Genomic DNA, 16,994 nt, shown 5'->3' on the forward strand with positions numbered 1-16,994 from the left:
GAACATCATTATTTACTAATAAAAACTATTTAAATTAGAGTGTGTATTTTTCTTTCATATTGCCACACTTGGTAACCGTTTTATAAAAGGGGGTCTTTTATAGGGGGTCTCCGCTTCGCGTCGGACCGAACCACGCCCCTTAGCTGTGATATAATGAGCATATACCACGGCCTGTCGTGAGCTATTGCTTAAATATAAGTCGAGGTTACATCTTGATTTGAACCTAGATTTCAATGTAAGATATTGGATATCATTTAAATGTTGTTAGTTCCTGGAGTTCACACATTTTGACATGTATACATGCCAGTTTAATATCCTCTCAATGTTTCTCGTTGCTTCTCATGGAGTCATGTTTTGTCTGCGTAGGGGTGTGTCGTTCTGCTCGTCTCTTATTGGCCCAACCTCAGAATAAATTGACTTTAGATCACCTGAGTGATGAGTGTGTTGCTGGTTGTGATGGTGATCTGAACATTGCTCAATGAATAACCTTACAAGCTGATTCATGGTGTGAACCAGCGGCAGGGAGGAATGTGGTCCAATGGGTCTGGCCCCGGAGTTAAGAGCTTCCTCGGTGATTCATTTACTGTTGACACAACGATGTGATTCACCTGAGAGCAACCCAACATCTTCACTTCTTTTAAAAAATAAAGAGCTATAGGACAGACTGTGTGAGCAGTAAACTGTCCACTGTTAAAAATATCGTTTAATTATAAATTAATCGATATTGATATTTGTTACTAACTGTAAAGCACTTACTCATCACTGTACCCTGTATGCCAGGGCAGGTTTGCCTTCACTTACTGTACGGAGGCTCAGTCACTGGTACATGTTCATATACAAAGCCATGTTGGGTAAACTCCCATCTTACATCTGCTCTCTGATCACACAGTGGCCGTTTCTCAATGTCGAGTATACCTGCTGCAGAGCCACTATTTCAAGTATACTACGTCATCGAGTGGCGCCGAAGGACTGTTTAAATTAATGTTAAATGCCCAGCATTCGATGATGTAGTATACTCTACTCGCGAATTCAAGGTCTCCGTCCTCACCCACCAGTGTGTCCATGGAACTGCCCCTCCCTACCTCAAGGAACTCCTCACCACCCATACCTCCTTGCGGACCACCCGCTCCAGCAACTCCAACCTCCTCAGACCCCCCCAGGACTAAGCTCCGTACTATGGGAGACCGGGCCTTCTGCTCGGCTGCTCCCAGTCTGTGGAATGCTCTCCCCGACCACATGAGAGCACCACAGACCGTGGAGGCTTTTAAAAAAGGCCTCAAAACCCATCTCTTCAAAAGAGCCTTTGCCTAGACCTTTTTACCACCCTTTTATTTTTTGTATTGCTTTTTATTAATTCTACCGTGTTGTGTAATGTCTATTTATACTGTTCATGCTCACTGCTTGTAGCACTTCGGGATTTGAAATCAAATATGAAGTGCTTTATAAATGGAACCCATTATTATTATTACTTGAAATAGTGGCTCTGCAGCAGGTGTACTCGACATTGAGAAACGGCCAGAGAGTTGCAGGTAGCTATTGCCTGAGATCACATGATGTGGTTTTGCTACATGTGCCAAGTGCAAGGACTGACTTAGGTAAGAAAGCTTTTATGTGCACAGCTTCTCTTGCTCGGAACAGTCTGCAAAAATAATTGCAATTTGGTTCCACTGCATGTTTTTAAAGCTCGGATAGGTGCAATGCTCTTTGATACTGTTGGTGCTTGTAAATGTCGATAGGTATGTAAATGTGGCCCTGTAAATATGATGTCCTTTATTGTTTGATGTTACGTTTCATGTGTAACCTACTTGCTGCAGGTCTCCCTTGAAAAAGAGAGCAATGATCTAAAATGGGACCTACCTCGTTAAATAAAGGTTTGAAATGAAAATAAGTCCAATAAATGAGATTAATTTGAAAAAGGAAAAATAACAAAAGGGCAAATTATTGCAATATAGGTAAGACTTTCTGACGCCCATGTATAAAATGCATTATAAACAAACTTATAATGTGCTGTAATCTGCTTAAAGTACTGTCAAATTACTTGTTTATATATAAATAAATGATACTTAATGGGAAAAATCTTTATGAAGCATTTTATAATTATTTAGTATCATAGACTTCATGGTTGACAGTCACTCCCTGACATTGTTGTTGTTGTTGTTGTTGCAAGGATCATATCATATCATAATTGCCAAGTTGTTTTTTCTAATGTATTACAAACAGATGTTTCACTTTACTAACGCACAAAGAGAGAATTATAACCAGATCAATGTATAATGATTATAATGCTTAAATAAATTAGATTATTTGAAAGAAATGAACAATAAGGCAAATTATTGCAATAATGTCATAAAAAAATAACATTTGTCATGACGCTCGTGTAAAAAATGTGTTATAGAAATACTTACGAAGTGCTATAAGAAGATATAAGAACAGATATAAGCACTCATAGATATCAATAATGTGTTATAACAAAATCCAAAACCCATTTTAAAGGATTTATAAGGTTAAATATCCTAACACTTCATAATTGTTGGAATTTATTTTGTATTTTGCAGCAAGGCTCATATCATATTATAACTCCCATAACTGGAATGCAATATAATGTTTAATAATGCATTATAATCTGTATTTAAATCAAACAATGAGCATGGGTATAGATTGATAAGCAGCTTGACGTATAGTGACTATAATGCTTGAAATGTATTTGTGGTTACATTACATTACATGTCACTTGTTAGACGCTTTTATCCAAAGCGACTTACATACTCAATACTGTGAGCAATCCCCACAGGAGCAATTTGGGGTGAAGTGTCTCAGGGACACAACGACATGCTGACTGCAGTGGGGTTTGAACCTGTGACCCCCCTGATCTGAACACCAACGCTCAACCCACTGCACCACACGCCTCCCTAATATAATGATTATTGCAATGAAGCGCTTATAATTATAATTACACCGGCTATGGGGTGATTGTGACGCATAATAAGTGTGTTTATAAAGCACAATGGACGGGGCGTTACAGAAGGTGGAAACAAATTGATCATAGAAAGTGACTCCAACAATGTGAAATACAAAAACACAGATTAAACAAAAACGACACAATGAATTAGTGTAATGGTCTTTTTATGTTATTATCATTATTGGTTTGTCATTATTGGTTTAATTGAATATAGCACCTGCATTTGTACTCTGTATGTTCTCCTGTTATTGTCTTATGTGTGGGGAAAACCAATAAATAAAGTGTTAAAAAATAATAATGTAATACTCACTGTTCGTGAAAGTCCAACATTGGAGGTTCGAACCGTATAGGGCGGCAGTTCCCACGTTGCGGGGACGTGCTGAGAGACACAGGAAGATGTGACAGCAGCAACAGAAGATGAGGGAAAAAAAATATATCCATGTTTGTGTGCATCTAAACAAATGAGTAAACACACAAGACACAACAGTCTGCGCTGAGGCTTGTTTTGTTAACACATTAAGACAGCCATGGGACTCCATTATTCCCATGTGTTAAAAAAATATCCATGAATATCCATGGTTAGAATAAAAAAAATCAAAGCCCGTCTCTTCACGATGTTACTCTCACACGATGGAAAACTACTTGTGAGCGCCGGTAGCATCGCCTAGTCGGAGTCACACTCATCGTAAAACCCGACAAACCTGTTCAGCAACAGGTGGATCTGAACAATAGAGAGGACCGTCCCCTAAAGGGAAGCTGCTGCTCCATGAAATGTGCAACAGAAGAACTGTAATGAGAGCCTTTATGTAAATCTCCAGGAAACAGAAATTATTCAGCGATGCAGGTGTGGCTCGTAACCGTGCCAACACCTCAATTCTTACCGAGAACAAACTATAAACCTTTTTGTATGCAAACTATATTAGTTTATTTTCTATATTTCAAACTATTTTTTAAGATTGTGAATTGGTGGCAAACATATACCATTGTATTTAGTTTCATTATATAGTTGGGTTTCTTTTACAAGCCTTCAAGTTTTTATATTTTATTCACACACACACTTTTTTTTTTAATGCACCAATAAAGAAGTAAAAAACAGTGACGATTAAACAAATAAAAATAGCCCAAAAGAATTCAGATTTAAATGAGTATGGCATTTTTAAATATATATATTTTTTAATTGTTAATTTTATTTATGGAGTTTTCACGCCTTTTTATGTATACTTGTATATTTTTTTTAAACTTAATTTTGAGTGAATAGATTTGACTTTTATATCTTCAATTCATATTTATTTTTATTTATTAATGTATTACTTAACTTCATTTTTATTATCCCTATTACTAAATGTGCATAGGCATTTTCTTGTGTACTTTAACCTGTCTAGAAATGGGCGTTAAAAGCTGAACTGTTGATCCATGTAAGCACAAACAAATGAACTAAACACACAATCAAAATATGAAATGCAAGGAAGCACTACAGCTGAAATATTTTAAAGAATTAAATATTAAATATTATCAGAGTTGATGTGAGGCTATCCACGAGAAGCTCACTCACGTGTAATTACTCTAACATCACCCCAGGGTCAGGCAATTACCCAGAGTTCAATTCCACCGTTTTACTACCCGGGCTACGTGTACACAGCGCAGACAAAAGGTGTGGCGCGCTCCGATAGCAGAGAAAAGGGCCGGGTTTCCATCCCCTGAGGCCCCGACGGGAATCCACACAGAGCCCAGGGACCATCGTGCACTGCTTCTCCTGCCCTCACTTCTCACATTAATACAACGACCGCTGACACGATTCTCACAGGATTAAGGATTCAGACGGATCCTGGCTGTGAATTCTTGGCCCCGGGCGCTTCAGAGATAATGTGTTGAATGTCAGGGAGTAACTGGAGGAGCAGAGCCTCTTGGCCTCAGACCTGCACTGTGTCCACTGCCACCTTAAAGGAATACGTCACCACAAAGTGATCGTTTGTGGGGATTATTTCACTTTAATGCGTTTCCTTTTTGTCTGTGTTTAATGATCAAGGTGTGTCTCTATCAGTTAGACCTTTGGACTGCACTGCGCTAACATGCTGTACCATTACAATTACCATAAACATTGGGTGTTGTTTTCTAATACAGTATCTATCTGACTATCTATCCATTATCTATCTATTTCACATTGATGGTTACTTTGGACTGCACAGCGCTACCCACGATGTACCATTACAATGACCACAAACAGTGTTGCTTTCTAATACACTATCTATCTGACTATCTATCAATCGTACTATACATACAACTATCTATTGAACATCGATGCGTTCTTGTCTGTTTTATGATAAAAGGTGCCTCTTTATCAGTGATTACTTTGGACTGCACTGAGCTCTCTGACTATGTATCTATCTATAATGAACCACGTTTAACCTTGAATTGGTGAAGCAAACTTTGGCTTTACCACATGTCTCCACGGTGAATAAAGAATCAAAAACATGCAAAAAATAAGTCTTAAGAATTGAAATTAATGAACATTATGTTGATAAAAAAACATACAAACACGTGCATTTTCAATAGAACTGCACTATGTAAACACTGAGATTCGCATGCACTAGAAGCAACTGCCAGTGTGTATGCAAAAGTGTTTTAACAGTAACGCTTTTGTGATAGTCATGTGTTTGTGAAGTAGTGTATGACTGGACAAATGAGACTTGATATACAAGTTATGAGAGAGTGTGTAAACGGATGTTTTAAATATAGTTTAGCCACGGTTAAATGCGTGTCCATTTTATTCAAGACTTCTTTTTAGTTGTTTGATTATTTGTTTATCGTAGAGGTTTCCTCCAACAGAGGGTGAGTCAATGATACACAAAGGATCACTTTATAGGGAGGTATTCCTCAAATGCTTAAAAAAAGCATTTCAGTTCCTGTGGAAAATGTTCCTCACTAAAACACACACACACACACACACACACACACACACACACACACACACACACACACACACACACACACACACACACACACACACACACACACACACACACACACACACACACACACATCACACACACACACCACACACACACACACACACACACACACACACACACACACACACCACACACACACACACACACACACACACACACACACTACACACACACACACACACACACACACACACACACACACACACACACACACACACACACACACACACACACACACACACACACACACACACACACACACACCACACTACACACACACACACACACACACACACACACACACACACACACACACACACACACACACACACACACACACACACACATACACACACACACACACAAGATATAAAAAAAAAACTGAAACACCAGTGAGTCAAACTGCAAAAATACCCTTCCCCCCCCCAACTGGAGGGAGTGGTCATGCTATGCCTGTGGGAGATAACCCTTTTATGGATTAGAACATACTGTACAAACATTAAAGGCTCGCTGAATGCCGACAAAACACACAAAAGTGTAAAGTAAGGACACTGTATTGATTTCAGGTAGAAGCCACGACACGAAAACAAATGTGTGAACTGCTACACGTCTCTTTTCTTGGAAACAGTGTGCTCTTGTTCTGGCTGTTCTACCTGTTGGATATTGACACGTTGCCTTAACATATCACTGCAAAACCTGTGCAGAATGCAGACATTAAATCGGGCTCATTATCCACTTATTAGCTAGGCGTTGTTGTTGTTGTTGTCTAAGCTCCGAGATGCACTCTTGTGTTTGTACTGAGGCATTAAAGCAATCCTGAACACAAGGATGCAATGTGACGTAACCAGAGACACTCGTTAGTACTGGGGGTAATTGCACAATATGATTTACAAAAAGGGAATCATCTGAGAGGATTACGAAATGTGCTCAAATGTGGACGCAATTTTAAAAAATCTGCAATTTCCCAATCATTTTAAATGACATGTTACTTGTTAGACGCGTTTATCCAAAGCGACTTACATACTCAATACTGTGGACAATCCCCACGGGAGCCATTTGGGGGGAAGTGTCTCAGGGACACAACTGACTGCAGCGGGGTTTGAACCTGTGCTCCCCTGATCCCAACACCAAGGCTCTATCCACTGCGCCACATGCCTCACTCCCTAAATGTGATTTTGTGTGTTGTGTGTTAATGGGTTTGTATACAAGGCCTTTTAATTGGGTATATGTGCTTCATATGTGCTGCAATCTTGACTCAATTGTGCTTATATGTTTCTTTGTGCTCTTGTAAGATCTCGTTGTGCACTTTGAATTGCCTTGTGTTGAAAGGTGCTATATAAATAAACTTGCATGTTTTTTTTTTTAATGCCATTTCATTTCATTTAATCGTTTATTTGAAGAGGGACAGTGCACATTGATGAACATTTAAAACAAATAATGCTTTAAAACGTAAACATGCCGGATTTTAGCTTTGAGCTAGTTTCCATCCGTAGTCCATCACATCCAACATTTAAGAACATGACATTTATATACATAGCAAAATAAATACTGCCAGGGACTGCAGATGGAAATTAGCCTCTATGGCTAAATGTGGCACATTTACATGATGCAGTCAAGAGTTCATGTTAATGAATGTGCATTGACCTTACTTTAATAAACAAATACAAACGTTTAGTGCTCCTTCTCTCTCTGTGTTGGTGTTTTACCGTGGGGCTCTGTGAGAAGTCGTCTGAAGACACATTTTTGTAAAATTGCCTTGTTCATATTTAGCCTGAGGATATCTAACACAATACATGCTTTCTAAAATGCTCGTGATTCCTCCAGGCTTGTTCCAAAATATATTTAACGAAAGATATCAAATATATTTTCTGTAAAACTGAACCAAAAGGATTAAAAAAAAAAACCTGGAATAAAAAAAATCAAATGAAACAGAATTGTACGAATTAAAACATTTTTTTTTTTTAAAGCACTACGCCATTTGTATTTACAAAGCCCAATGTCACAAATAACACAATGACCACAGGGGTCTTTTACATTGTGTACATACACACGAAACCCTCCGTCTTTAAACCCTTGCATCGCACAGAGGAAAGAAAACTCTCCAGAGAAACTCCACCGTTAACAAGTCAGTGTGAGTAAAGACCTACAAACTCACATTAGCTCATTCTGCGGTCTGTCCGGCTAAATCTAAACTCTCCCAAGTAGCTGTGGCAGAAGGCAAGTTCACTTTGTGGTGGAGCAACAGGTGACACACACACTGACACACACACTGACACACACATACATAGAGAGAGGCTTCCCTGACAACATGTCATTAACAGCACATGTTGCAGAGAGCTGACGGGTCATATGGGTCTGATCTTTGCATCCTGCTTTCCCTAATTGACATCGTATTACAACCAAACTTTAACAATATTTTCTTGTGATTATGATGCTCAAGCTTCTATTTCTATTTCTGGTTCCTAAAGAGTCCTCTCCTGCTCATTTCCAGGTTCATATCAGTATGTAGTGTCTCTACTTTAAAGAGTCCTCTCCTGCTCATTTCCAGGTGTATATCAGTATGTAGTGTCTCTACTTTAAAGAGTCCTCTCCTGCTGATGTTCAGGTGTATATCAGTATGTAGTGTCTCTACTTTAAAGAGTCCTCTCCTGCTGATGTTCAGGTGTATATCAGTATGTAGTGTCTCTACTTTAAAGAGTCCTCTCCTGCTCATTTCCAGGTTCATATCAGTATGTAGTGTCTCTACTTTAAAGAGTCCTCTCCTGCTCATTTCCAGGTTCATATCAGTATGTAGTGTCTCTACTTTAAAGAGTCCTCTCCTGCTCATTTCCAGGTGTATATCAGTATGTAGTGTCTCTACTTTAAAGAGTCCTCTCCTGCTCATTTCCAGGTTCATATCAGTATGTAGTGTCTCTACTTTAAAGAGTCCTCTCCTGCTCATTTCCAGGTGTATATCAGTATGTAGTGTCTCTACTTTAAAGAGTCCTCTCCTGCTGATGTTCAGGTGTATATCAGTATGTAGTGTCTCTACTTTAATAAAGAGTCCTCTCCTGCTGATGTTCAGGTGTATATCAGTATGTAGTGTCTCTACTTTAAAGAGTGCTCTCCTGCTGATGTTCAGATGTATATCAGTATGTAGTGTCTCTACTTTAAAGAGTGCTCTCCTGCTGATGTTCAGGTGTATATCAGTATGTAGTGTCTCTACTTTAAAGAGTGCTCTCCTGCTGATGTTCAGGTGTATATCAGTATGTAGTGTCTCTACTTTAAAGAGTCCTCTCCTGCTGATGTTCAGGTGTATATCAGTATGTAATGTCTCTACTTTAAAGAGTCCTCTCCTGCTGATGTTCAGGTGTATATCAGTATGTAGTGTCTCTACTTTAATAAAGAGTCCTCTCCTGCTGATGTTCAGGTGTATATCAGTATGTAGTGTATCTACTTTAAAGAGTGCTCTCCTGCTGATGTTCAGGTGTATATCAGTATGTAGTGTCTCTACTTTAAAGAGTGCTCTCCTGCTGATGTTCAGATGTATATCAGTATGTAGTGTCTCTACTTTAATAAAGAGTCCTCTCCTGCTGATGTTCAGGTGTATATCAGTATGTAGTGTCTCTACTTTAAAGAGTGCTCTCCTGCTGATGTTCAGATGTATATCAGTATGTAGTGTCTCTACTTTAAAGAGTGCTCTCCTGCTGATGTTCAGGTGTATATCAGTATGTAGTGTCTCTACTTTAAAGAGTGCTCTCCTGCTGATGTTCAGGTGTATATCAGTATGTAGTGTCTCTACTTTAAAGAGTCCTCTCCTGCTGATGTTCAGGTGTATATCAGTATGTAGTGTCTCTACTTTAAAGAGTCCTCTCCTGCTGATGTTCAGGTGTATATCAGTATGTAGTGTCTCTACTTTAAAGAGTCCTCTCCTGCTGATGTTCAGGTGTATATCAGTATGTAGTGTCTCTACTTTAAAGAGTCCTCTCCTGCTGATGTTCAGGTGTATATCAGTATGTAGTGTCTCTACTTTAAAGAGTCCTCTCCTGCTCATGTTAAGGTGTATATCAGTATGTAGTGTCTCTACTTTAAAGAGTCCTCTCCTGCTGATGATCAGGTGTATATCAGTATGTAGTGTCTCTACTTTAAAGAGTCCTCTCTTGCTGATGTTCAGGTGTATATCAGTATGTAGTGTCTCTACTTTAAAGAGTCCTCTCCTGCTGATGTTCAGGTGTATATCAGTATGTAGTGTCTCTACTTTAAAGAGTCCTCTCCTGCTGATGTAATGCATTGGTTACAGCAGCATCTCTCTTGTTCTCTACTTTGTTTGCATCATTTAGTGTGATGCTTTTGTTTTGCCGTGACGACTCATTTCAAGAATTCTTGAGGCTTTTCTGCTAAAGCTCATTTACCGCGTAGCAACACACAACAAAAGAGTGCAATCCAGGAATAGTAGGTACAAAAACAACACCTAACACATAACTGACTGCGCCCAGGATTAACGACACTACATAAACATATTTGCCAAAGAGTGGAGGATATGTGTGAAGGGAAAGAATAGAATGTTACCTTTGTTGGTGATATAAACTAAAATCGATGTCAGACTCTGCCTGCAGAAAGAAACAGAGATAGAAGCAATTATTAAAATGTGATTGAACTACTTGATTACATTTAAACCACATTCTTTCTGACACGTTCTGCTCTGTGATGCTGTGAATGTTTCTGGGTTTAATTTTTAATTGCAACAACAAACTGGAGAAAAATGTATTAGCAGCACTTACCTGTAAAAGGCTTCCCTCGCCAAAATGTAAAACTTCTAGAATTGTGTCTGACTGAATGAATGCTGTAAAAAAAAAAAACACAGAAATGCAAATTAGTTTAATCATCATCATCATCATCATTCAAAGCAGACTTTTACACATTGAACACTTTTGAATACTCGATGCAAGACTGGAGACAAGGTAGATAAAAAAATGCGGTACAATTTAGGGTCATTTTACCCCCGAATGTTTGACATTTAATTCACAATAACACTTTTGTGTAGCCCCATTAATTGTGTTCAGTGAAGCATCAGTGAAAACACATCCAGGGTATAAGCAGGAATCCTGAAGTCAAATGTAAAACCTTTTAAGACCTTTTTTTAAGACCCTTTCCATACATTTTAAGACCTCATCGCCACTTTGAGTTCTAACCGGTTACCTTGGCGACACACTTTACCTCACATTGACTATATACAGTATTGATTGTCCTTCCTCCTTATCTTCCAACCATTTGGACGCAGACTTGCATTTCCCCATAACGATGTTGTTTAACAACCGGCGTAAACGGACCTTCGCGCTATCAAGCAGTGAGCGTGCGATGTCCTGTTCAGATGACGTCAAATCCAACGGGATGCCATAAATAAACTACACAGAATCACACTACACACCTACGCAATGATTACATTCAGGCAGACTGTAGAATACAACCTCTTTGGACAATTCATATACTTATTGAAAACAAGCTACAAAATGGAATACCTTGGAAAATGCCGTTTCATACTTTTTAATAGCCTTCATTTTCGCTAAATTGATCAACTTTTAATACTTTTTAAGACCCCGTGGACACTCTGCCATCATTTAGGGTGCATTTTGCCCGTTGCCCCCGATTATTTACGACACCAACTGGAAGGTGAAACTATAGAAGAATTGGTCATATCTAAGAATAGCTTTGTGCAACTCCTCCTACAAAATAAACCAGCTAGCAGTTGTTATATCTTCCTGAAGTAGAAGGTTATATTACTGGGATAGATAACTCCGTATGTGAACTTTAATCTCTTGTCAGAGCAGACAGGAAAAGTGTACAGATTTCTCAAATTTCAATCCACTTGGTTTGGGGGGGTTGATCGATAGTTTGCAAAAAGAAAAAAAACATTGAATCTACTAATGAAATCTCTGTAATATGAACACAAAGTTACTGTGAGGTTCAGATTGACTCGTCAAACACTTTAACAGGATAGTAAATTCTTAGAAATCTACGACGGCGTGTGTGTACATGTGCAGGAAAAAAATAGATCACGGAGACAAGGAGGAGGGTAATACTTAAAGAGAAAATGTATGAGGAGGACACAATTGTAGATTTGTAACACACAATATATTATTCTCAGAGATTATCGGATATTACATTACATGACATGTCACTTGTTAGACACTTTTATCCAAAGTGACTTACATACTCAATACTGTGGGCAATAAAAGGAGCAATTTGGGGTGAAGTGTCTCAGGGACACAACGACATGCTGACTGCAGTGGGGTTTGAACCTGTGCTCCCCTGATCCGAACCCCAACGCACTAGCCCACTGCGCCACACGCCTCCCTATATATTATATATTTAGTTGAAAAACTCACTAATTAATGGAAAAAGTGGCAATTCTCTAAAACGATATAATCATAAATCTGCGTGACAAAAACCAAGACAATCTCTCAGATAAAAGTCACAGAGTTCAGACTTTCCTCTCATCGATTATTTGAGCCAGAAACTTTAATCTTAGATAATTTTTTCAGTATTAAAGTCCTGAATTTATGGTTTTATAATCTCAGAGAATACATAACTTTTGTTTTATCCCCGTAAATGTACCAGTGTAGTCTCAGAGAATCACCACGTTTCTATTCTTGCTGGTCTCAAAAATACAGATTTACTTTTAACCAATGGACCTAACACACGATTATCCACAGCATGTTCAGACCTGGATGTTTCTCGCCTGCATTGGCTGTCATACAACTCTCTCTAAGTATGAATCAACGAGCTTGTACAGCGTAAAAATCTAACTCCATAATCAGCATTTTATTACACTTTCACTCTATTGAGAAGCTTTCCAACGGACACAAACCAAATCCCAGTTAAACCGCCCTCATGTTCACAGCACCGTGTAACTTCCACGAGTTATAACGTGTGCTTTAGGGTTAAGAAGAAGCATCGGCCGCAGATCTAAGTGATATGATCAGTGGATGCAACACTTCAGTTTCATTTCCTCTTTAGATCATACTGCTGACATTACACACAGCTGGCATAGAGTTCTTCTATCATGGGTGCGCTTCTCCTCGGGTTAGAAGTGATATTCTCTAAGCTCAAGTAAGCTTTTTTGGTAGCATAGAGAGGAGAGAATAACTTAGTTTCTAGTACTGTATCTCAGGGGAATATACAAGACTAAATAAAGGATATGAGCCATGGTGAAAGTACCCTTGATTAAGAGTACCTGAATGAACGTCTGCAGAAAGTGAAACTTAAGTGTTTTTCGATTCTTTACAGTAGGATAATTTACAAAAACCACAATGCAAACAAAGAATAAGACAAACGTTTAAAAATGCCTTAAAGAAAAATACCTTTGTGGTTCTCAAAGCATCTTAAACAAAGGGATTTTCTTACTGACTAATTTCCCTGAAGTTAAAACAGAAGTTTCTACTTAGACTAGTCGACTACTCTCAAACCGGGTTCCTACAGTTAAAGTTAAGACTTTTTAACGGCCACTCTGGTTCATTTTCAGACCACATGTTTCTGCTATTGAGATCTGTTTTTTGATTTTACAATGCAATATCAGGCCTTATGAAACCATTCCTGTTATGCAAGATTATTAAGGACATTTTAATACCTATTACGGCCTTGATTCACAATTAATGATGCCTTTGAAAGTATTAAACCTTGCTAAAAGTAAGACAAGCAATCAGCATTTAGGTAAAACATTGAGCATGTCAACCTACGCTTCGTTAACATTGGTAGCAGGCACATACTGGTTTTTTTTTAATGGTACAATTCACTAGGAAAGCAAACCAGTATGTAATTGGTAATAATAACCGTTTAAATAATACGTTTCTTGTGCAGACTAGCAAGGGAAGCATTGATTAATCGACTAGTCAACGTAAGTATGTTTTTTTACCCGTGTAAGCACCACAGTGATCTTCCAAACAGATATATTGTATGTAAAGGAAGCAGCGATCTTGTTGACGGTCTAAGCTTGCAGTGTTCAGGCTGGTTAGAGGCGTGATAGTGCGACTTCACAGTGTTTGCCAAATAACTTCCTGTGGTGGTTAAACTTCACTTCTCAGTTTCATTTCAGTTAGACTATACTTCTGCTTACTGTGTCTCACACAGAGGCTCAAACTGTCTCCTCTTGTCCGTTAAAAACCCACAGATTTTACTTTCAAACGATAGAAAACAGAGGTTGTTCTTTTAAGGGTATACTACCTGCTTTATATGAGATCACCTCCTATATTTGCATCTTATTTGCTTGTATTTGTGGTCATGTCCTCTGCCTGCTTGATATGAGCGTATTAGTCTCACCACATCCCGATTCGTCTTTAACTTCTTTAGTTTACTCAGCACTAGCACCTCCATCTCGTTATTTTCAAGCTATGTGATGCTTGAAATGTCATTTTCTATTACTTTTATTTGATAGTAAAAAGGCACATACCACCTTCAATTTCAGAACAAATTTGATGTACAAATATTTGAAGGGGTTGCCGTTTTGTTTTAACATCACACTTAAACATATACAGTGTACAGTAGTATATGAACATAAGAGAAGACTTTGCCCAGCTGCAATACGTACAAATATTTCTAGAAAATCATCGTGCTTTTGGCTGCTTTTAACACTCATTCACTGTTGGATAAAGTAACCATTATTAACAATTCAAAAGGCACATTACAAAGTTGGCACATAAGCTAAAACTTGACGTATTGAATGCACACAGGCTTTACTATTAAGCTATTTCGTATAGACTTATTATTTATTGAATTAACAGATAACATGCTACCATGATGTTAATGGTTATGGTCTGGAGATACGATTTAATTACCTATATCTTGGTAGAGGATTTTACTACAATAAAAAATACTTCAAGAATATCGTCAGTGCTTTAGTGTCTTACTGCAAATAATTTATCACTATACATGTTCAGATTGTTTCAAGTGCATAGAGGAACCAATGAACATTTTTAAGTTGACAGAGCATACGAAATATGCTTTACCATGTAGCTAACTCATATCATCACAAAACATGCTATCTCTTAATATGCATGGTTTTTCATCCAGCTATGACATTTTGCACATCAACTTTATAGGCATATTTCAAGATTATCTTCAATGCTTTAGGATCACACACCTCCATTGATGCTCAGATTGTATTGCAAGTGCATACAGGCACCAATGTAAACAATTTTTAAAAGGCACATTTCAGAGTTGGCACAGAAGCTAATCCTGGACGTGGCCTGCAGCAGCTGTGCACTCACGATTGGTGGACTTATCACTGTGACCTGACATGATCAGTGGATCTGACAGCTGAACACTTCACTCCCCTGGATAGATAACACAACACCATGTGTACAGTCAGGGTTCACAGCCAAAACTGAGCTAAGCCACGTTTACAAAACATCACCTGACTGATGCACACATTTCCTTAAATTGAGTCTAGTAAGAGGAAGTAGTTTGAGATACTGTTTCAAGTTGAGTTGCTCTTCGCTTCACCAGAACTCACTCAGTTTTATCCTTTTCAAAAAGACCAATTCACTCATTTGTATATATCGTTCTCAGGGGGTCCCCTCAATTAGATTTAAAACGGATTATTCTGCCAACTTAAAAGTAGATCGTATACGATGTTAACATATGTACACATATCATGAACACTGCTTTCAATTCTGTATATCGAGTTCATTGCCAGGTTTACACATACAGTACATTTGCTCTGATGTTGGGTGAATTAAACTGTCATATTATTACATACTAAAAGGTTTTAACGTCTGAAGTCAAACTCTTGTTGTGTTTTAAATTGTGATGTTTGCCTTGTTGTCAAAGCACTTTGGTGCATGAGACGTGCTATACCAATACAGCTTATTATTATCATTATTAAGTACAATATTGTGTATTCCATAGATATACTCTATAGATATCCTTAACTATCGATATGTATATCTGAGCTGTTTTTATATTTCCTATTTTACTTGACTTGTAATTAATGTGCAATGTCTAATCTTAAAATGTTGTCTCTTAACTGACACACATTAAGACCACACAGTAGCTGATTTAAGCTATGATTAGTGCTAGCTATGATGCTTAAATACTATGTTATTTTGTGTTTATTAGGTAGCCTAACTTAACCATATAAGGACGTGATGACAACATGACAACAAGCTACAAACGAAGCTAACTGAAAAGGCCACATATTGCTAGCTAAAAGGTAGCACTTTCTAAGCTTTGTATCACTTAAAATGGCACTTTGCTAATGTCAAAGCTGAATGATTATATTTTAGCAGTGTCACCGGGGCTTTAAGGTTAGCTGTGTTAAAGTTGGCCCGTAGAGGTAACCTCAACGCCCGCACACTTGAGGGAAACATGTCTACGGAAGTTAGCTCTGATGCTAATGCTAACAGCTAAGTTACAAACCTTGTTTATTGGCCCGCGTCATGTGAATAAAAGCAATAAATATCATCCTCAATAATCCGATACACGGTGCTCTTCTTCTTGTCTGTGACTGGGCTCTCTGTTGGCTCGCCATGCTTGCAGTTTCTTCGCTGTACGATAACAAACCGAGCGAGTGAGCAGGACCGGCCGTGTAAACCTCTGCTGACTGTCAATCACTCCGAGCAGCCAGCTAATGGCTGAGCGCGAGGGAAGTCAGACTCAGGGCGGATGTTTCCGGTGGTAGATAAGGGAGAACTTAAGGGAGAACTAAAGGGGAAACTTAACTTGTTTTTATTATTTATTAAAATAATTAAATATCCAAAGAGTTCACACACTAACAATATCGATATAGTTAATTCAAACCTAAAAATAAAACTACGTATTTCGTAATTCTATGTTGTATTTTCCACATTCACGTATATATATATATATATATAAATGCTATTTAAATATTTTGGACTGTTTATTTCTTGTGTCTTAATTTCTCTCATGTACATTGCCTTGTTTTTTATGCTGATGCAACGCAAACATTTCCCAAATTGGGATCAATAAAGTACCTATATATATATATCTATCTATCTATCTATCTATCTATCTATCTATCTATCTATCTATCTATCTATCTATCTATCTATCTATCTATCTATCTATCTATC

General features: G+C 38.1%; 1 protein-coding gene across 1 annotated transcript in view; it reads right to left on the reverse strand.

Moving 5' to 3' along the window:
- tmem131 (transmembrane protein 131) overlaps positions 1-16,529 on the reverse strand; it is a gene marked incomplete in the record, with an annotated part of 75,545 nt that extends 59,016 nt beyond the window's left edge. The window contains 4 exon segments of the mRNA XM_034149708.1: positions 3,270-3,338; positions 10,477-10,517; positions 10,689-10,750; positions 16,321-16,529. Coding sequence (XP_034005599.1) covers positions 3,270-3,338; positions 10,477-10,517; positions 10,689-10,750; positions 16,321-16,432 — 284 coding nt within the window.
- Between the last annotated feature and the right edge of the window lie 465 nt (positions 16,530-16,994).

Source organism: Trematomus bernacchii, unplaced genomic scaffold (genome assembly GCF_902827165.1).
Source record: "Trematomus bernacchii unplaced genomic scaffold, fTreBer1.1, whole genome shotgun sequence".
NCBI lineage: Eukaryota > Metazoa > Chordata > Actinopteri > Perciformes > Nototheniidae > Trematomus > Trematomus bernacchii.